At 42.2% G+C, this 22,824-nt stretch overlaps 1 protein-coding gene across 4 annotated transcripts; it reads right to left on the bottom strand.

Moving 5' to 3' along the window:
* On the bottom strand, positions 1-17,486 carry AKIRIN2 (akirin 2). 4 transcript variants are annotated; one of them, XM_074819590.1, is made up of 5 exons: positions 16,825-17,480; positions 5,709-5,852; positions 4,875-5,009; positions 1,004-1,075; positions 1-683 (listed from the first exon to the last, which is right to left on the bottom strand). In XM_074819590.1, exons 1-5 carry the CDS (start codon positions 17,024-17,026, stop codon positions 673-675), a joined length of 564 nt encoding a protein of 187 aa, XP_074675691.1. In that variant the 5' UTR covers positions 17,027-17,480; the 3' UTR covers positions 1-672. The 4 variants fall into 4 exon arrangements, 2 of the variants coding, with proteins under 2 accessions (XP_074675691.1, XP_074675690.1); XM_074819589.1 differs by having other exon boundaries at positions 4,875-5,024; positions 16,825-17,478; XR_012622600.1 differs by lacking the exon at positions 1-683 and adding an exon at positions 1,947-2,140 and having other exon boundaries at positions 16,825-17,486.
* Positions 17,487-22,824: the final 5,338 nt, after the last annotated feature.

Raw genomic sequence — 22,824 nt, 5'->3', positions numbered from 1 at the left:
TTAGAAGTAAATGTTTTATTCTTCCAACTAAATTCCAGTACTACAAGGGCAGTAAAACAATGATACACTGAAAAATTGCAGCAATAAACATTTGTTAAAGACTGATAGAATAAATAAAAACTACAAAAATGAGAAATCATATAAACCCATTCTTAACCCCCAAAAAAGTCATGGAATACAGAAATGCCCTCCTTCACTATTTCACAGGCAGTACTGTGGGCTATTTGCTTAAAATTGTCCTGGGATTACATTCTAACTTAACTGTGATTACAGCTTTGTTGTAGTGCACAGTTATGAAAACCACACTAACTTCAGTCAGAAGTGTCATTCTACATTTTTATTTACACAACCAGTGAAGGGCAACTTCTAGAACACCAGCTTTAATCCTTTACTTTTTCAAACTTATTAACATAAGAAGCCAAATTGTAATGATACAGCAAATGAGGCCACTGGTATTATTACAGGTAGCAAAGGTCCACATCCAGGTGGTACTGACATCAGGGAGCACTCCAAAACCAGTTGCTGCATAAGAGTGGTTGCCACTGACAAAAGCTTGAAATAACCTGTGTTCACAGGGGGAAAAAGTATGGCATTGCTGCAAGTCTTTACTGGGACAGCTTGCAACAATAAAACAGGGTGTATAGGGCAGCCCACATATGCAGAAAGTGTGATTCATGAAACGTCTGGAAAGAGAAAAAAAAAAAAAAGAGTTAATGACGGAGTTGACAAATGCCAGCTCTATCACAAACCTGCTATGGCAGTATCAAAACCTGCTTCAAAACTAAAAACCCAGCACGTTATGGAAGACAGTTTCTAGTTTCTTTTAAACAAAAGCTGAATTTTATCACACATCTTCCTTTCAACCTCAGTCTTCCACATGACAAATTTAAAGTATTTTAACTTGGGGTCTAGCTGAAGCTTAACAACAAACAGTGGCCATTTAAATTATTGAATATTTGGCAACTTAATGCTGCTATAGGAACCAGAAGAAATAGATACTCACAACTGGCAGGCTGTTCTCCATATCGTCGCATGATTTGATCATGCGTGAACTTCACAAATGCGTCATATTGTTCTGCAAGCATGAAGCATTAGAATTGTGAATATATTAAGTTTAACTCAAGCTGAAAAATATTTAAGGCTACTTTTTTATACATACAAATCGTAAGTTAAACACACATCCACTAACAGTAGTTTTAAGTGACTTTACACAGTTCATAGCTGCCATTTCCTTTTCATCCCCAAGAACAACAATGCAGCACATGTTCCCCCTTAATTAAAAGGCTCTCCCTTACAAACTTCTGTAATGGGAAAGACAGCAATATGCTCAAAGAGAATTATGCTGCACATACACAAAGACCTCAATACACCTAACACCTGCTAAGCGTCAGACACTATTCTGAAGTAATCAAGTGTGCCCGTTTCACAGATCCATAGTGGGGGCAGAGTAGTTAAGCAAACATGGCATTAAGGTCAGTGCTAGGGTTGGAAACGTAACTTCTCTCTGCTCCTATCCCTACCAGATGTAAGAAAATTAATTTAACGAAATGGAAACACAGAAGCACAGGAAAGAGACTTGCTACGGAGTTCAAAATTCTTTTTGGTGACCACCAGAAAATAAAAAGCAAACGAAAAACTAAAAGGATGAAATGCTAAGTGTCTAACACTTGACTAATTCCAATCACAAAAGTAGCCACAATAGGAGACATATAGTTGACTGTGAACTTCATGAAAACAGCTACTGTGTGATCTGAAGTGAAATTTAGATATCAAACGTATTAATTTGGCTTTGAACTAAGCATTGTTATTTCCCAGAAAGATTATTCTTTCTATACACACATACATACAAATACATTCGCAATATTTTACTCAATTTTAATATTGCACTCATCAGCAGGATATCACCTTTCAGAATTAGGAAATTGAACAAGGAGAGTAATATCTACCAGATGCCGCTCCTCTCCATTCCCCTTCCTCCCTTGTGGAAAAATACATTTGCAGCAATGTGGGGTGTTCTGAGAAAAGGGCAAGGTCAAAGAAGGCAATCTTCAACCAAAAATGCAGTTAGATTTGTAGTGGTTCCTAGTCCCACAGGTTTGCCCCATTAAAGTCCCCATCCTCTTGCAGGGATGAGCTTCACCTTTGAAGTAAACAGGGTATCAGTAATCAGCAAGTAGTGCAGCAGCAGCCCAACGTACGGACCTGACCCAAAGATCTAAGGACATTCATCCCTGAGTGAAGGGGCCCAGGGTCACGGCAGCCAGTTCCCCTCTGCCCACAAGCAGGACCTCTGTTTCCCTGCAGTTCTGACTGATGGCTTTTCAGCAGCCATGCGAGGATCTTAGCCAAACAACAAAATAACACAAAGAGCAGATTGAAGGATCTGTTGCCCAGAAACCATTTCCAAAAATAACAGCAACTAGAACTTTTCCTAAAAGTATGGATTAAAGGCCAGAAACCCAACTTGCACGCTTTCTTCTTTAAAGGTTTAAGTCAATACACGCAGCTGCTTTGTAGCATCGTTTTTGTTAAAACTACGGCTTTGGAAATGTAAAGAATCCATGGTTACTAAAAATCCTCTTTCTTGTGGTATTCAGATTTGAAAAGCTAAGCAATCCAAAGGTAAGAGCAACCTGCAAAGAGCTGTTTGAAAATTTAAGCGAACGCTTGTAAAGATACTTACACCACTGGCATCCCATCTCATATATGTTCTAACTATTTTAAAACAAAAGGTAGCTAAATGACATGAATACAAATACGATTACTGTACTCTATGGCTTGACCTTTAGTATAAAAAACTGTTTTTCCACAAACAGATTCAAGCTGAAGTTTCACTTAGCCCCTCACACTCCTCTGGTTTTAAAACTTGCAAAGCATCTTGCAAACCCAAGTTCATGCTAACACAGCAGTTTCAGGTGTGAAGCAGAAGGGGAAATCAGGGCATTACAGTGATCTAAGTCTTCCATTTATCAAACACTCACTCTGCATGAAAGGCAACTCTGCTCACAAAGGGGAAAGAAAAAAAAAGGCAGTATCTAACTACCTACAAGAAAATCACGATTCAGAAAGGAATGAGGAAAATATCTGAGATTCAAACATTCAGTTAAGTCACGTGAAGAAGCTATTTGATTGAGATTTATTACAGAATTTCCAGTTACATTTCCATTGACTTCACTAGTTTGTAAGAATGAGTATCACCTTACTGTACAAAGTTTAGAAAAAGGATATAATCGTTCTGTCAGCAGAAAAACATAACTGGTCTTCTATATAAGAAATTTCTAAATTCTTTTGGCACCCTCTTTAAATTCCCATATAATGCTGAAAATGTATTATTGGCTTGATATATGGGATGCAGTAACATGATCTTTCTAATGGCTCTTTTGGTGACCACCACTGTAAGAGCAAGTAAACCTAACTCATCTCACTGTGAACCACAACCCCCCAAACAGAAATCACCCCCCTCCCTTCCCAAAATCAGAACCAAAAATGATAATGTCCCCTTTGGGACTGACAGATGGAGTACATGGAAGAAACTTGCCAGAGGGGTTCCTGCTTGTAAAGAACTACAGGTTTGTACTCAGAAAGCGCCTGGAACAAATGTAAATATATCTGGTCTTCAAATGGTTATGATGATCACTGCTAACTGAAATGCATTTCAGAGAATGCAAGAAATGACCCAGTTCCTAACACACATAAATCAGAAGAAAAAAGCTCTACAGAGTCCTAATTCATCAGCCTGAAACAGGTTAAAAAGAAAAACACAGAAATGGAATATTGGGCCCAAGGCAACAGAAGTATTTAGGGCTCTTGTTATAGTTGTAAATAGATGTAGATTTAAGAAGGACTTAGTACAGCAATTTCCTACATAGCCATGGCAGATCAGCAAGCACAGAATATGAACAAGGGCCCAGGTGCAGAGACAATACTATCACAGGCAACCCACAAGCCTGACCCAAGTCTGGTGTCTTTCTACATGGGCACACCTATAGAAGGTTTTATTCCCACACCTGAAGAGATCAGCAAACTTTAATTCTGGTGTGTTTTCAGGTGGGAAGCAGAACAGCCATGGGCATTCAAAAGCAGGTTTGCTGCCAAAGAGTGCAATCAGATGTTCATTATCATCACACTACATATTAATTTAGACACCAAATCACACTGTGAAGGCACCTACTTCTGAATGTACCAGAATTTAGATCCTCAAATGCTAGCAAGATGCTTAGAAGTAGAGAACTTCAATAACTAAAGAAAGGTCATATTTACAATGCTGACATTCACATGATCCTTATGGAAAGGTAAGTTGGCATCAGGCGCCAAAAATATCAGCTGAATGGTGTGAAATACAGCAATTCAACACAGAGCATCAGAAATGCAGCTGAACTACTGCTGCTCAGGCAGATACCAAACACCACTGGCAGCAGTGTAATGGTAAATACTGGGAAGAGAAAGGGAAATGTTAGGTACTGTCATCTTGCCAAATTCCAGAAAAAGGAAGTCAGTTTCCAAGCAGGAAAAAAAAAAAAAAAAAAAAAAGTCCTTCACAAAGAGCTCTTAAGCCAGCAGAATAGAAAGTCTTTCTGGCAAAAAAAAAAATGAAAAGGAAATGGTCGATTCAGACATGATAGCAAGAGAAAGTTCTATCTGAAATAAATCCACTGGTTCCATTGATTAGTAACACCCAGGAGTCCTAGTTTCTATCCAAGGCAGCATAGAAGAAAAAATGTATCAAAGAGACTACACATTATTTTTTTCTGTCCTGTATGCAATCTCATTCCTTAATCAGATTGGGTCAGAAAAAAAACCCAGCATAACACAAAAATGAGAAAGTTTCAAGCTTTCAAATTCACCCTAACACATTATTTTGAACTATAATATACCTGCAAGTTTTGTGGTCAAAATTTCTTCATACTCTTCACGGATTTTCTCTTCACGTTCTTTCAGCAAACGTTCACAGATCATTCCAACTTGTCTGAGAGTAAACAGGGGCTGTTCTTTTTTCAATGGTGATGATGCTGCAGATGAAGTACCTAAGATTAAATATTTGGGCATACCAATTTACACTTACAAGTAATTCAGAACCATTTTTATAATCAGTTTTCTTCCCATCTTTTACACTAAAGGAACTTTACAAAACATGTGGAGAAGTCTTTCTCTGCCATGTGAACACTTCTCATTACTATTAAAGTAAGATTGGACACTCAAAAGGAAGACCTCTACAATGGGCAATACACAGGGGAATCAAAACACCAAAGCGTTACACAAACACTGTGAACACCATTTACATGGCAGTTGCCATTTACAAACTTAAGCTTCTATTTTATGTAAAAATTAGAGTACAGCATATTTGTGCAAAGACAGCTGCTCTGCAAAAGCCTATTACAGTATCAGGGTATGCAGGATGGTCTCTTGAAAACAATGCAAGCTTTGTGTCCTATTGATTCTTAAAATGAGAAGCTACAATCTTCCAGATCAATGCTAGTATTGCCAAAAAAAGCAACAGTAACTGGTGAGAACATGCCATAAACCACCAGATAAGTGTGGGAAATTATCTACTCAGCCTAACAACATATAGCAGAAAGACAGAATTTATTGCCCAAAAAAAAGCAACAGTAACTGGTGAGAAGGTGCCATAAACCACCACATAACTAGGAAAAATTATTTACAGACAGTCTAAAAACACATAGCAGAATTACACAGAATTTTCTGGGTACCTGGCAAAGCTGGTCCAGTAAGGAGAAATGCATGTGGCTGTGCATCAGTAGAACAACAAGGATCTGTCTGTTGGAAACTATTTTCTAAGTGTCTCCTCTTCTGCATGCGTTTATACTCCTGTTTTATGTTGTACAGAATTTGTTCTAAAAGAAAAACAATAAAAAAATTAAGCCTACGATAATTACATTTCAGCATCTCACTTAACTTTATTTCCACTCAAACACCAAACGCTATAGATAATTATCAGACGATAAAAGCTAGACTCTTAACACACAGCCTGCAAAAACAACCATGTCTTACCCAAGACAAACAATGAAACTACCTAAAAGAAAGGTAACTCCAGACTGTTTTCACCAGGAGAACACTAGCAAAAACGTTGTTAGATAAGGTCAGGTATTGGTGTCGGAGTACTACCAGCAAAAATAAACAGCATAAGGTTAAAATTTAGGAACTATCAACTATACAATATACATGGATAAAAATTAGGCTATAGAGCTTCTACTAGTTATTCATCATCATCCCTTCATACATTTAATTTACAATCATCTTTCTCCCCAAGACAGCATTTATCATTCATACAGTTGAGGGTAACAAAAGACTCCAGAACAAAACGTGTACATGAAACACCATTTCTCTGTGTACAGTTACTGGTATATAGGCAGCAAAATGGAGAGAAAAACACAATTTAGACAGAACATGTATAAAGCAACTACTGCTTAAAATATCAAAGAACTGGAAACCAACAGGCAAAACACAAAAGCCTTCCAAAACATTTTTGACAGCCTCAGATCTATCCAAATAAACACAATGGATGGATCAATAATCTCTTTTAAAGGAGTATGGCAATATGTAGTTCAGCATTTGACTGCACCAAATAAAATACAGCAAGTGCTTTTAATAATCTCATCTGCATTGTAGAATTGCAAGGAAAAAAGTAATCATTGCAGTAAAACTACCAATCCTGTGTGACCTCTCTGAAGTTCCATCTACCAAAATGCTCTCAGGTACATCAGTGCCCTAACTGCATATCCTCTGGCAATGTAAAATATAAAAAAAAAAAAAAAAAGAGGCCGTTTTCTATTTTTTGCAGGAGACCTTCACAGAAAGAGACTTCCGAAGACTCTCTCTTAATGAGAATTCTTACTTTCAAATGCTCAAATGCATTTAAAAGAATTTCCCACAGGATCGGCTTCCCCTGAGACTTCTGGACTTTTGGCAAAGACAGCTTTCCAAAACTCACATACATACAAATCCATGTGATCATGTCACAGTTGCAAAGGACTCCACTTAGTACCTTGTTACTTCTGTTCAGCATTTTGCCAATACAATACCATGAAAACTTCTCAATTCACTTTCAGGTTTGTAAACAGTACATTAATGAGGTTCCATGTTTGAACATTTTCTAGTAAACAACTGTGTGAAGCAAGTAACTTCAGCCACCAGCTTATTCAGTCAATGGCTGAAGCCCGTGCTAGACCAAGCAGAAGTAAACATCTGCCAATTCCTAGTTCAGAGGTTTAACTATTGTGGTGGTTCTTCAGTTCTGTAAGTCAGTCTGGGGACTTCCAATTTATGAAAGGAGAGGAAACTGTTTCCGGTCCACAGGAATACCAACATTTTCAGCAAACGAGCTTCTTGTTTGGATTTTGTCTGTTGACTAAGGCCTTGAAGTTTATATCTTTTCAGTGCCATGCCTACAGTGCTTGTACAATTTTCAACTCTGTAAAGGGAGATCAATATCTTGGTTCAAAGAAGCAGCAAATGCAGATGATGTAATAAAGAAGCACAGTAGGGAAATGAAGGAAACTACAAGAAAGTGGGGAAAAAAAGTACTCAAGGGTGGCTGGAGGTTTCATACTTTCTGTAGGACAAGATACACACTACAATGCAGCGTGGTACAGAAATACATAAACCAGGTTAAACCAAAATACAGCCAGGCTTCCAAAATTAAATAGAATCCCATGTAGAATTTGTCACGTGCATACACAAATGCAGCATCCATTGAAGAATGATCCTGCAACAGTTTTACTCAACAGCATTATGATGGCAAAACAATAATTTTCCTCAAAATCAAGTGCTGTTCTAGCTAAAGCAATACTGCATAATTTTGAGTGGGAATCAAATTACCTCATAAGATAACGTCTGTCCTAAAGCACGTCTACACTGTGAGAAATGTGACTGCAAACATTCACACACTGTATTTACATTAACTGAAAAATGTAACAGACCACGTGCATCCTTCACTATGACTACTTGATCTTGGGCATACTTTCCAAATTCTGTATGAACTGCAAAAACATCAGCCAAATTTAGCTTCTAACAACTTCGATAAAAATCTTCTCTATAGCTCTCCTTTATATTATCTTTTTTGCAGAAACATTCTCAAACCACATTAACCACAGAATCATTAAGAAAGAAAACCTAAACAGACTGGTCAATGGATAAAACTGCAAGAGTTAAACCAACAATTATCATCCAGGTTTCCTCCGGCCCTAACAACGCCTGCAAATGGGGAATAATTAAGAGAAAATGTTAAAATACCAGCCAGAGAGAAGGAGAAAACACAACATGAGGGGAGAACAAGGAGGGGAGGTGGAAAAATCAGGTACTGACTTTGGGAAAACTTTTAACAACTGGGATAGAAAATTAAGATCTGTGCGCCAATGATACGTGACATACGCCAAATTATATTGAATTGTGGACCCCGAAGTCTCAATGATACTACAGTAATTTCATCATCTTCTAATTTGACAACACTTTTTAACTTGCCATCTTTAAAGTCTTGCTCTGAAGATCAAAAACCTCAAGAAATGCCACTGACAGGTATGTTGGGAGATCCTTGTCCTGACAGAACCACTCTGACAGTTTGCATTACTATAACTTCAGGTAAAGGTATAAAACTAAGCACAGAGGGATGGAAGAGGGGACTATTTAAACATGACAATACACTGTCTACATTGCAAACAGCCACCAGGAGAAAAAAGCCTGATATTTGAAGTCTTAACTGAATACTTGTTGAGCATGTACATAACATGATTTGGTAAACGGTATTCCTCTATTTAGCCCAACTTACAAAATTTAAGGCACTACTGCTCAGCACAGAGAACTGGACTACAAGCTCTACTTAGTACCATGCTGCTAGCAGGCAAGATGACTGTGAGAATGATTCATCTCATACTTCCCAACTTCCACCATTTGTAAAATGGGGTTTAATAGCCAAGAAACACAAGTTTAATGTAGCACTGAACTGTCCAATGACTTCTCACATGAATGATCAGACTAGTAATGCTTCAAATCAAGCAGGCACATTTTTGCAGCAGCAAAGACTGAGTAGACATTTTTATTAACATACAGTGGTATAAAATCTTTGACTGTAAACATAACCACTTCACTGTGAAGTGAAAGGTCAGCTCGCAAATATTTATGACTGATTTCAAATGAAAAGCTGAATGCCAAATTGAATTTTGTCTTTTTTTTTTGTTAAACAATCTAGGAGATTAAGAAAAGTTGTTTAAATGTACCAAGTTACTTCTGGCATTTACAGTTTTGCTTAATAAATCCACAAAAATACATCTGATGAACAAACAATTCTGTTCAAAACAGTTTTTATAACATCTCAGCACTTGAAAGAAGCCACAAAATATTAAGGCAGTGCAAACCAGACAACTTTTTAACACCACCTATGTGGCAGACATCTAACTGTGAAGCCCTTTAAAACTCTGTCCCAGTTAAATTAAGCTTAGAGTTAGCAGATCTCATTCTCCAACCTAGATTTGCTTCCAGAAAACTTTCCTGCCTTTTCAAGCTCTGTTTCTTAACCTCCCTTACTTCCAATTAGCTCTGACTATTCTCTCAGCAGCTGACAACTGAATTAAAATGTGCGTTTAACTGGTGTCAAACACAGGACAAGTTTTTTATGTGTTCCTTGATGTGAAGGCCCAAATTGTCTTTTTTAACAATGACATGCATTTTAATTAACAAACTGTTTTATACGTAAGAATTTAGAATCCAAAGTGCATTCATTAAAGAAAACCTAATCTGAGCTTCTCTAAGACTATAAAACTGAAGTGAGAACTGGAATCATATATATTAGAACTCCTCAGATATTTTAAATAAAGACTTGCATCCATCTTATAGGCGAAGTTCAAATCAGACATTGTATGTCAGGCAATAAATTCATTTATAAGATGCCAAAAGGAATATATTTAATAAGATCAAACATACATCACTGTGGCCTATCCTCAACTTCTTTTTAATTTCACTGTATCCCCCATGCTCAGTGTTTCTACCGGTAAGAGGTACCTCTGAAGGCACAGAGCTAGCTACAGGAAACACCAGGCAGAGGTACTGAAAGTGAAAATTAGGCTTGCTGAATCTAGGGTAGTAGCAAGAAAAAGCCACACTGCTAACACACTGAAATTAATTAGTACTTCATAAATGACATTTCAAATTCAAGATGACTACAAATTCCAGTCAGTTATGCAAGACTGTATTATATGCCCCCATTTCCTCCTTCAGGTTCAAGGCTAAAATAAAGAATGACAAACGAAGACTGCTACTGTCTCACCATGACGACTAAAGGCATGAGGGATTCAGTCAAACATACCTGAATATAATAAAATGCATAGATGCTCCTTTTTTATCTAGAGCTCTGTGTACTAAGAGCATAAAGGTTCATGAAATACTGCATTAAGATAAAGGAGAGCATTCACGCCAGGATTCTTTCAGAATTTCAGATACGATTCGGGGAACCAAGATTTCACATTTCAGCTGCTTTCACACCCAGTGAAGAGGATGAAACATGAAGGGGGCAAAACAGAATTCAAGTTTGACATCTGAAATATGATCTGTCACACTAATGGTTACAAAGCCAAATATTCATTTCCAAGGAGTGATGTCGTCCTCTTACTTCCTTTCATTTATGATAAAAAGGCAAGTTATTCTTTCAAAGTTCTGTCATCTAATTACTTCATCCTGACCTGTAATTACCTAGAAATTATGTACAAGGGAAACAGCAGTTCAACTTGAAAAGGTAACAAGGCAAACAATTATTTTCTCCATTTTAATAAGTGCTTATCAACTATGAAGGTGCTGATTGTTTCCCCTGAAGGATTTCTTTCTCTTTTTTTGGCTTGATTTTTAAACTCTCATCTCAGTTCCTGGCTTCTCTCATTTAGCTGAAGGAAACTTTGGCAAAACACGTAGGAAGGTGACTCAATAGGCTGAAATCAGAGTAGCAGTTTTCCTGGCCTGAAATGGAACCTAAAGCTCAGATTTCAGTTTGCAATGTCACCATTCAACATATGCATTCAAACCTGAACCATGCCTGAGATTCCTTTTAAGTGAATCAATCAAATGCTATCCTGATGTCAACTGTATACATCTTCAGGGATTTCAGCTCCTGTTTAAAGCAAAGCTGCTTCACTAGTCCAAATTTATAACATTTCTATTAGGCAATCACCCTTATTCAACATCTAGTTGATGCTACCACATTCTTAAGTTTCGGTCTCCCCACGGGACTACTGGCATACAATGTTAATTTTAAGAAGCCAGCTTCCCTGGAGGGCAGCACAGCAATGGGGAACAGTACCCTTCACTTTTTATGTCTACTTAACCAGGGAATGCGCAGGCACAGACAGAAATTAAAATAATTCAGATATTCCTTTTACTCCCTTGCTTTGGTCACAGACATCAATCACTCCAGTTACATTTCTTAATTAGGCATGGCCTGTTAGACTTCAATAATAGAATGTATACTTTTGGAAATCATGCTCACCTCAGAGGAGCATGCTCTAAGCCAGAGACAACCCTGATAAGGGGTACATGCTGACACTTCACAGCCAGTGTCTATAGCTACTGACGGACAGAAGCAGCTCATAATGGACTCTGTGGCACAGAGCTGGCCACCTCACGAGATCCAATTAGTCAAGGTCTCGGACTGACGAAGGTTCTGGTTCTCCCACAACAAGCCGGATGCTCACATATGCATTAGCTCATTCTGCAAATGTGTTATTTCAGGAAATCCCAGTTCTCCTGATCAAGGGGGTTGAGGAATGAAAAATAAATCAAGCAATGCAAAATGTATTAGACACAGCAATTAGATCTTTCTCTTCACATAAAAAAAAATGTCACATTGCATTTATCAGACTTCCCACTGAAACAAAAAACTGCTTCAACATTTTATGACATCTACAACCAAGGGTACTTAACATTTATAGTCACCACAGGCATATATATAGAAATTTCTCATATAAATTAAATTATCAAGTCCAGATGCAGCCATTACATGCTTTTTCTTTTTTTCTTAAGGGGTGGGAATGTTTTGTTTTTTAAAATCCTAATGATTTCTGCAATACTGGAACACAATGAGAAACTTGGCATCTCGCCAAGATAATTTAGCAATAAATACATATGTGGATAAATGTTAGCAAAACAGAAATTAAGCGGAAAGAGATGCAGCACTACTAATATGCCACATTCCAAAGACACCAGATCTGTTCAAAGGCAAACCCATACTTGGCCACTGTCTGACCAAGTTCTGTCAGACAGAAGTAGTGAAGGTTGCTCAAGAGGGCAACTGAAAGGTCATAGGAGGACAGCCTATAGGGAAGGCTAACAGTTCTTCCTAATCAGAAAGGTCAAAGTAAATTTCTTGCATTACTTTTGAAAATCTGTGCTAATTAGATCAAAATTTTTTCCAGATTATTCTGTGACAGCAAAAGATATACATTAAAGACAAATTCATCTACCTTCTGTTTGCAAAGAGTCCTTCATGAGAGAGGGACTATTACAAGCAACTCCATTTGCCATACAGTTGCCACTAGAGCAGCAAATACCAATTATGCATACTCACTACTAAATACTGCATAAATTCAATAGTTCCCATATTCCATCAAACTTTTGACATTATCTCTGTTTGGACTGCAACCAGTGACCTGAGTTGAAGGACTGTTCTTGGTAACTCCACCCACTACAATTTTTGGTTTGCAACATTAGTTAGTTGCTGGGGAAGTGTTGAGGCAGATGAATGTTTCAGATGGGAGAAAAAACTGCATATGCAGATGCAACAGTTTGTAGATTTTTAAGCGATTTCACATACTGTTTTTAAATACAGCATTCTTTTTGATTCTACAAAGTTCTAGCTGCTCCTCTCAGTTACTATGTATCATGAATCAGGAGATGTAAATCCCTGTGGTCAACATTATCTCTCCCTCCTCCAATTCTTTGGACTGTATTTCCCACCATATAAATATCCAGACGTTCAGGCTTTCTAACACTGACCTGCCTTTGAATTTAAAAGACAACTAGTTTATTCATAATTTTGCCCAGAATGTAATATTTAATCAGGGTAAAACGGCAAATAACAGTTCTAAGACATCCAGCAGATAACAGAAAAAATACTTCCCTTGCTTCCTCCTTTCACCCTCCAGAATTCATCGAACAGTCTCCCAACAGGACAGCACCCTTAGGACTTCAGAGGAAACCGAACACATACAAGGCATTATGCACAGGCATCCAGACCCAAGTGCAGTTATTCTGATCATACAGAACAGTCTCATTTACATCTAGAAGGTACATGAAAGTAAAACTCGTGTGTAGTATTCAAGTACTTCAAAACTTCTTAACAGGAGCCACTCTTTCAAAATTGTACCTGTCTTATGCCGGGCAAATATGTTCTGCACTGCTTATAGTGAACACGGTTTTTAAAAACATAATTTTAGATGCAAACAATGGTATCCAAAAATTAGCAATCATACACAGAGTATGCTCAAGCCAGTAAGCACAATTCTACATAAAGTATAGACAGTAAAGCCACAATTACAGTTGGGCTGCCAAATTCACTGAGAAACTGGAAGTGACCTAACAGCTGTTCAAATAACCACAAAATATTAAAACACTCTTGTGAGAGATAAATTTCATCTTGAATAAGCCTACCCTCTCTCAAACAGACATATCGTTTATTTGTCTATGACCACTCTATAAAGACAGCTGTTTTCTCATCTGACTACCACACTGTATTCTTAGTTCTCAGCACCCCCCTCAACCAATCCATATTCTGCTTCCAGATAATAAGCTTTTGAAATGATTAACCATGTGGTAAGAAATTCTGGTGCTGATATAGTCTCCACTGGGTGAAGTTAAACACTACCAGGGCAGGGTATCATATAGAAGAAAAACACTTAAGCGTTAACTTAAAGTATCAGCATCAGGTTTTCTATCCAGAGCTCTGATTTTGTACGACCATTAATTTTCATTAAATAAAACTCAGACAATTTTTAAGTGCTGGAAACCTAAGCATCACAGTAACACGCTGAGAAAACCGTAAGTGAAGTCAACTGAACTCTGGCTATTGTTACTAAACTTCCCAATATGAAAACCGAACAAAACAGTGACTCAGTTGGGAACACTTCTAAAATCACAGTGGAATTCTTTTCACACACAAAGAAAGATTTATCTGACCCAAACATAGACATCTACACCAGAAACGGTCACGTAAATTCATTTACAGTGAAGGGAAAGCAATACATATTTCTGCAGCACACTTTGCCTCATCCTAAGTCAGAGCTCTAGAAGAAACCATCTGTTTCTTCCAACTATCAAAAAACCCACAAATTATTAGGTCAAATGTACATTTACAAAATTAGATGAGATGAATCCCGCACAATCTTTCAAGTGGCCCCTTCAAAATGATAAGCTCCATTTTGTTTGCTGATGGTAGAAATGAAATATACACAATGTCATAATATCCCTAAATTCAACTGAAAGTAGAAACTAAACAAGCTGCTTAACAGTCACATTTGCACTAGCACTGTATAAAGATTTTTTTTTCTTGTAACAGAAACCATAAAGGGAGCTTTTAAGCAAAACCCCTGTTAATGTGCACAATTTATAAACGCTTCAAGTTTTGTTCGGGAGCATTCAAGTGCTGTAAGAGACGTCCTGATTTACTGTCCTTCGCTTTTCATTATATTATACAAATGGCTTACGTAAAACACACCCTTGTCAATACAGAATCACCTTTTCACATGGATTACCACCTGCACCTCTGATTTTCTCAAGAGAAGATAAGGCCTGTGTTTGCTCAACTTCAGTAACATTTTAACTTTTAAGACCTTCAGAATCATTAAGATCAGAGTTTAGGTATTACCTCAAATACTGCTATAGGTTATCTCTGCTGAAAATGTTATTGATTTGTCTCCTTTCAGCAATACACATTTACTGGCCAGACAATATTTATATCAAACATTCATAACCTAAGCTCTCCAAATCCCAAAGAAACAAGCCAAAAGAAATCCCTGCAATGAAGTAACATTTATCTTCTAAAAAGAAGCGAATTAATTCTGATTTTAAACATCTATTTTAAAGTATATGTAATGCCTCACTGTACCAGGGAGTGCCATCCATCACAACTCTCATCCCAGACCGCTGACTCATTCAAGATCTTTTCCTAGAGGTTCAAAAAAAATCAAGGCGCTGATGCCAAGTTTAAGTGCTTTGTATGCCCTCTATATATCTCCTCCATAGCAATTTTTAATTATTTGATTAAAACCTGTAAAAAATGTATTCTACTGCACAGTTTTCAGAATTAAGAACATCGAAACAAGGCACTGTCCTACATGGAGGAGATGGCGATTTGAAAACACAAACTTACTGCTCTGTAATACTAGCAGTAATCCGGGGCCAACTTTTGTCTAAAAGGGAGTACCGAATGCAACGGCAGAAGGAATTCAGCTGCAACAACTGCAGAGGGCTTTTTTCCTGCACACAAAGGACACAGATCCATACCTCAGCGCTACAGCCACTCATGGCTGCGAGCTTAACCGTCCTTAAGTGCATTACTGGAAGCTACCGACTAGACTAACCGTGGCAAGGGCCCATCAATCCTGCGTGCCCAGCCAAAATTCATTCCTTTCTTCTCTCCCTACTCGCTGGTAAAACGAACTCGGTTGATTTTTAATTGACATCAATTACACAAGCAAACCTGAAGCTTTTAGGGCCACCGGTTGACTCATCTCTCACAGGTTAAGAATGTAAAAGGGTTTCGTTCTCGCCCAACGTCTCCGAGACGAGGAGACTGCCCGATTCCATTTTATCTGCCCTGAAGGCAACTCTCACCCTTGCACACAATCCCTTTCATCGCTCGGTTTTCCTACGAAACTTTAAGGATGCCACAGAATGGCTCAGCCGGGACGGTGGCACGCATTAAGGGACTGGAAGCGGAATTACCCCTTTGTTTTATCTGCTTTTGCCTTTTCCCACTGGCGTTTTGCGGGTGATTGATGACAGGCCGCGCTCCCCGCCCTCCCTCCCGCCCCCCCCCTCCTCCCCTCCCCCCGATGTCTGAGCAACGGGAGGAGGTGCCGCCGCCTCGGCTCGGGCAACGCTCGACCCACCGATAATGGCTGCAAAGGATCGATGGGGGCCCCACCGAGAGGGGCTCGGGCGCAGGCCGGGAGCGAGCCCCAGCCCCCGCCCCGCAGACACCACGGTCACCCCCGCCCCCGCCGCCCACGGCGCTTCCGCAGCTTGACTCGCCCCTGCGGCTCTCCTTGCCACAGCCAGGCACCCGTGAAAGAGAGGAAAAAAATGCTCCGTGCCCGTCCCCGACGCGAGGAAAGCCGGCCTCCCCCTTTCCTCGGCACCAGATCAAGCCTCCCCCACCAACGCACTCCCTTTCCCCCGATCGGGTCTCTTTCTCCAGTCTCACCACCACCACCACCACCACCACCCCCCCGACCCCTTTCCTATGGCCACCCTCCCGCACCGGCTCAACCCGCCCCCCCTTCCTCCCCGTCCCTCCTCCCCCTCTCCTGCTGCAAACGGCCATTTCTATTGTGTCTCCGCCGCGGCGGTGCCAAGCCGAGCAGGGATCGCCCCGGCCCCCGCCAGCCACACAGCCCGACAGAAAATGGCTGGAGGGGGACGCGAGACCCACCCAACCCTGCGCTCTTCTTCCTCGCCCCCCCTTCCCCAGTCGCCTTGCCGGCCCCCTGCCCTGCGCACCCGCCGCCCCCCTCCCCGCCGAGGTCCCCCCGTCGCCGCCCCGCACCCCGCCACCCCCCGGCTGCCGCCGCCCCTGGGGGCTGCCGGGCACGGCGGGGCCGCCTCCCTCACCTGTGGTGAGCCGGGACGACACCTCTCCGAAGGGCGAGGGCTCCATGCGCAGGTATTTCTGCGGGGAGGCGGCGGCGAAGGACGAGGAGGCGGCGGCCGAGGCCGGGGCTGACAATGGCGCACATCGCCTCCGCTTCGGGGACGCCGGGCTCAGCAGCGGGTCGAAATCCAGAGTCCTTTTCAAAGTGGCGCCGCAAGCCATGGCGCGGGGCGGCGGCGGGGCGGAGGAAGGGGGCTCGGAGCGAGGGGCAGGGGAGACGGCGGCGGCGGCAGCCGGCCCTGCCCAGAGGCGCCTTCCCCGCTGTCTGGGGCGGGCTGGCGGGGAGGGAAGGGAGGGCGGCAGGGAAAGGAGGGGGCAGCTGCGTCAGGGCCTCCGCCGCCTCCCTGTCGGCCTCTCTCTGGGGAGCGGCCCCGGCCCCCCCGGCGGCTCCGGCTCGGCCGGCTGGATCCCCGGTCTCGCCGCCCGCCCTGCCCTGCCCTGGCCGGGCCAATTCCGCCCGCGGCCGGTGGCGGGGCGGGAGCTGGGCCGAGGGGCGCGGGGCCGAGCCCGGCTACCCGGTCGGGGGCCGCCGATGACGAGCGATGGCAGTGGGGCCCGGGCGGTGGCGGCGGCGGCGCTCCCCTCTGTGACTCCCACACCAGCAATATGGCGTCAATAACAACGCCGCGGATTCAAAAACCAACCCCCCGCACTGCGCCTGCGCGCCTGGGGCGGTGGTGGCCGCAAAGGCTCACAGGACTCGTGGTTTCCCCGCCCCGGCGCCGCGGCTCGGCGGCGAGGCGCTCGCGGGGGCGGTGGGACTACAAATCCCGGCGTGCCCCGCGCCGGCCGCCCCGGCTTCCGGGTTCTGATTTAAATCCCCCCTCAGAGGCTGCGGTGTGGGGTGCGGGTTAGAGGATGGGGTTGTGGGGATGGGTTGGCGGTGTCCGGGGAAGGGGTGGCGGCGGCGTGTGGGGCTCAGCCCTGGGGCGGCGGCTGGGCGCCCTCAGCGCTCCGGGGGAGCGGGGCGGCCCTGGGGAAGGGGCGGAGGGAAGCTCCTGTCAGGTCCCGGCTACACAAAGGGGGCGAGAGCCCCGCCGCCTATGTTAGGCCCCGCGGCCTGGCCGGCTGTGGCCGGGGCCCTCCTGTTCCCGGCAAGTGCTGGCTGTGATAGACAGTAAACTGTTTGTTCATCAAATTCCATTGAAGATACTGGGAGCTCGTGACATGTTATTCCATAAACTATGTTGGCCTAAGCTTAATCTTAACTATTACACTGTGTAACGACTAACTGACTGTAAGTGCTTATCTAAGTTGAAATGCTGAAGTAAGGACTCCTACTAGGCAAAAGACTGAAAAGAGGGAGAAAGGGAAGAAGGACAAAGGGGAGAAAGACAAAGGGAAAAAAAAAAAAAAAAAGGGGGGTAGTGTCTATATTCTGTAAAATATAAACAAAGACTTTGTGAGCCACTCTCAGGAAAGTAGGAAATACGAGAAGCTGGTGACGTGAGGAAGACCCGGATGGAGCGACCCCCTAGCTGCAAAGTGCGCAGACGCAGGATACACCTCTCAGAGAGACCCGATAACGGAAGGCGGAGGATATAAAAAAAACGGACCCTCGGGAAGTGGGCGCGCGCCGTTGGTGGAGCAGGGACTCCCCGGCCGCCCAGCGCTGTTTTGCTTATTGCCGCTTGCTAAAATAAATAATTGAAATTTAATTTGTCCTAACTTGCATCATTTTGGCAAGATAGTCTATAACAAAATTGGTGCCGTGACTCGGATAGAGGCAATCTGGTGGGAAACCCCATACGGGGAGGCGCCCCGCTGAGTTCAGCGGCCCCAGCTGAGTGCTATCACATCACGCCCTCTACCGACGAACTCCAAAACTCGGCAACAAGCAAAAAAAAAAAAAAATACCGGTAACCCCGTAATCTTTGTGCACGAAGCCCCGGACGAAGACGCAGGGTTGCGTGAGTATAGGCCGGTTACCGTTCGGTTGGGGTTGGGTTTCCCGGAGCATGGTGTGTGAGACGCCCAGCAGGGCGAAGCGAGTGCGGACCCCTCGGTAGTGCAGTTCCCATATCCCGCGAGGGACTGGGTCACGAAAAGGGGGAAGCGAATTGTGTGAGTGTGTGAAGGCGCTCCGGAAGATGGGACAGAAGAAAAGCAAGCCTTCTGATCCCATGGGTGATTTGGGACCCGAGGTAAGGTACCCCCAAATACCACCAGATAACCCTTTAGGCTTGATGTTAAACCATTGGGAAGATTACCCCTCTAGGCGGGGTAAGGACAAAGCAAAAATGATTTATTATTGTATGGAAGTTTGGGGAGGGAAACAAATCAGAGGCGATCATCTCTATTGGCCTGTTTTTGGGTCCTTTGAAGAATGAGTCTGCCAAGCCCTAAACATTTATGTCAACTCAAGGGAACCCTTTAATTTAGAGGAGAGTGAATATGCACAAGTATGGATAGCATCAAATACCCGAATAAAACTATATCCTCTAAAAGAAAAAGTTAAGAAAAAGAAGGTACGTGATGAGGACGAACCTCCCACCTCTCCTCCTCCTTACATACCTCCACCCCCACCTCCGGCGCCTTCACCTCCTCCGACTGCGCCGGAGGACCCAGAGAATTCAGACTCCCCACCTGAATCCCCGAAAGAACCGAGACGAATAACCCGTAGTCAAACTAGAATGGGGTGGGGTGATAGTGGCTTGTACCCCCTAAGGGAGGTTGCGATGGGGGGACCCCAGCCTGGCATGGGATATGTGACTGTCCCTCTTAATTCAGGAGACATCAGAGAATTTAAAAAAGAGATGGGGAATCTATTGGAGGATCCCTTAGGTGTGGCGGAGCGGGTGGATCAGTTTTTAGGACCAAACATCTATACCTGGGATGAAATACAAGCCATAATGGCTATACTATTCACTGTTGAAGAAAAGGATATGATCAGGAGAGCAGGAATGAGAATTTGGGATCAACAGCATCAGCAAGGTCCGGCAGCAGATATAAAATGGCCTCTAAATCGACCTAATTGGAATAATCAAAATGAAATCGATAGAGGTCATATGCAAGACCTAAGGACGATTATAATCCAGGGTATAAGGGAATCAGTCCCTAGAGGACAAAATATAAACAAAACCTTTAGTGAACATCAGAAAAAGGATGAAACTCCTACTGAGTGGTTAGAGAGACTGAGGAAAAATCTTCAGCTTTACTCAGGACTAGACCCTAATACCCCAGTGGGACAAGCATTGTTAAAGACACAATTTGTGGCAAAAGCATGGATAAATATTAAAAAGAAGCTAGAAAAAATAGAAGATTGGCAGGATCGGGGGTTGGATGAATTACTGAGAGAAGCACAGAAAGTCTATGTCCGAAGGGAGGACGAGACTCAAAAGAAACATACCAGAATGATGGTAGCTGCGATAAGGGAAGGACAGAGAGTGAACAGTGCTGGGAGAAAACAAGAAGGTCAAAAAACAGGCTATAGATCAAAGGAACCGGAAAGAGAGAGAGAAAAAGGGAGTATTGTCTGCTTTTATTGCGGAAGAAAAGGTCACACAAAGAAGAACTGCAGAAGGAGAATGATGGATGAGAGAATGTTTAAAGAAGATTAGGGGTGTCAGGGACTCTATTTGCTGGGGACCCGAGAACGAACTGAACCCTTGATAAAGTTAAAAGTAGGTCCTCAGCAACAGGAGGTAGAATTTTTAGTAGATTCAGGAGCGGAGAGATCTACTGTTCAATCATTGCCCCAAGGATGTAAGATTTCATCAGAAAAAGTACAAGTAGTTGGGGCGAAAGGAGAACCATTCGGAGTACCGGTAATTAAAGATGTACTCCTTGAAACAAATTCTAAAGTGAGGATGGGATCCTTATTGTTAGTACCTGAGGCAGATTATAACCTACTGGGGAGAGATCTAATGATTGAATTAAGAATTAGTTTGGAAGTAACAGAACACAAACTTGAAATCAAACTATGCCCCCTACGGGTTGAAGATGAGACTAAAATCAACCCTGAAGTGTGGTACACTCCGGATACGGTGGGAAAACTGAATGTTGAACCTTTTATGGTAACCATCCGGGATCCTGAAGTACCGGTGAGGATTAAGCAATATCCCATACCTCTGGAGGGAAGGCAAGGATTAAAACCAGAAATTCAGAGATTAATAAAACAGGGATTATTGGAACCCTGCATGTCCCCTTTTAATACTCCCATTTTACCTGTCAAGAAGGCGGATGGGGGGTACAGATTAGTCCATGATCTAAGGGAAATTAACAAAAGGACTGTAACTAAATTCCCTGTAGTAGCTAACCCACACACTCTCTTAAGTCAATTAGGCCCGAACGACCGGTGGTACAGTGTAATAGACTTGAAGGACGCTTTCTGGGCATGTCCCTTAAAAGAGGAGTGTAGAAACTATTTTGCTTTTGAGTGGGAGGACCCAGACACCCACAGGAAAACTCAACTCCGGTGGACAGTCCTACCCCAAAGTTTCACTGAATCCCCAAACCTGTTTGGGCAAGCTTTAGAACAAATTTTGCAAGATTACCAGATAGGAGATACCCTTACCCTAATCCAGTATGTAGATGATCTTTTAATAACAGGGGAGGATGAGGAAAGGGTTCGGGAAGAAAGCATCAAGTTGTTAAATTTCCTGAGCTTAAAGGGACTGAAAGTGTCAAAATCCAAATTGCAATTTGTTGAAAAGGAAGTTAAATACCTAGGGCATCAATTAAGTCAAGAAACTAAGAAATTGGATCCAAAAAAAGTGAAAGGGATACTTTCCCTACCAAGTCCAAAAACTAAAAAACAAGTCCGACAGCTATTAGGGCTATTTGGATATTGTAAGCAGTGGATCGAAGGGTATAGTGGAAAAGTAAAGTTTTTATACACCAAAATAACTAAAAATAAATTATTAAAATGGACTCAGGAAGATGATCAACGGTTAAAAGAACTAAAAACTGAATTAGTAAATGCTCCTGTTCTGAGCTTGCCCGACCTGAAAAGACCATTTTTCTTATTTGTCAACACAGAGAAAGGAACTGCATTTGGAGTATTAGCCCAGGAATGGGCAGGAAAAAAGAAACCAGTAGCATATATCTCAAAATTACTGGACCCCGTAAGTCGGAGATGACCTACGTGCCTACAAGTTGTGATGACAGCTACTTTGTTAGTTGAGGAAACGCATAAAATAACTTTTGGTAGTGAATTAAGGGTACTATCACCCCATAATATTAGAGGTGTGTTACAGCAAAAAGCAGAAAAATGGATAACCGATGCTAGACTAGTAAAATATGAGGCAATCCTCATTACGTCCCCCCACCTGACCCTTGAAACAACATCGTTACAAAATCCAACCCAATTTTTGTATGGAGAACCTAGTCAAGATCTTTTTCATGATTACCTCCGTAACATCGAGGAACAGACTAAGATAAGACCAGATTTGGAAAAGGAGGAATTAGGGAAAGGAGAAAAATTATTTGTAGATGGATCCTCTCGAGTGGTAGAAGGGAAAAGAAAATCAGGGTATACCATAATTGATGGAAAAACTTTTAAGGTGATAGAATCAGGACCCTTGAATCCCAGCTGGTCAGCACAGGCATGTGAATTATATGCAGTATTAAAGGCTTTACAATTACTAAATGGAAAAGTGGGAACTATATACACTGATTCTAGATATGCCTTCGGAATAGTACATACCTTTGGGAAAATATGGGAAGAAAGAGGTTTAATCAATTCTCGGGGGAAGAGCCTAGTACATCAGGAGTTAATATCACAAATTTTGCAAGCTATACGAAGGCCCAGCGAAATTGCGGTAGTGCACGTAAAAGGACACCAGAGGGGACTAAATCCTTTAGTACGGGGGAATAACCTTGCTGATCAAGAGGCAAAGAGAGCAGCGCTATCAACACTGGACTTGGATGATCCGATAGAGGACAGAAAGCAGTGTGTTAATTGTGGAGATAATTACCTCCCCTGTTATGGTTGCTGGAAAGAATACGGAGTAGACGAT

The sequence above is a fragment of the Strix aluco genome, chromosome 3 (assembly GCF_031877795.1).
Source record: "Strix aluco isolate bStrAlu1 chromosome 3, bStrAlu1.hap1, whole genome shotgun sequence".
NCBI lineage: Eukaryota > Metazoa > Chordata > Aves > Strigiformes > Strigidae > Strix > Strix aluco.
Note: the sequence above shows the minus strand (reverse complement) of the source record. Positions and strands in the feature narration are given on the sequence as shown.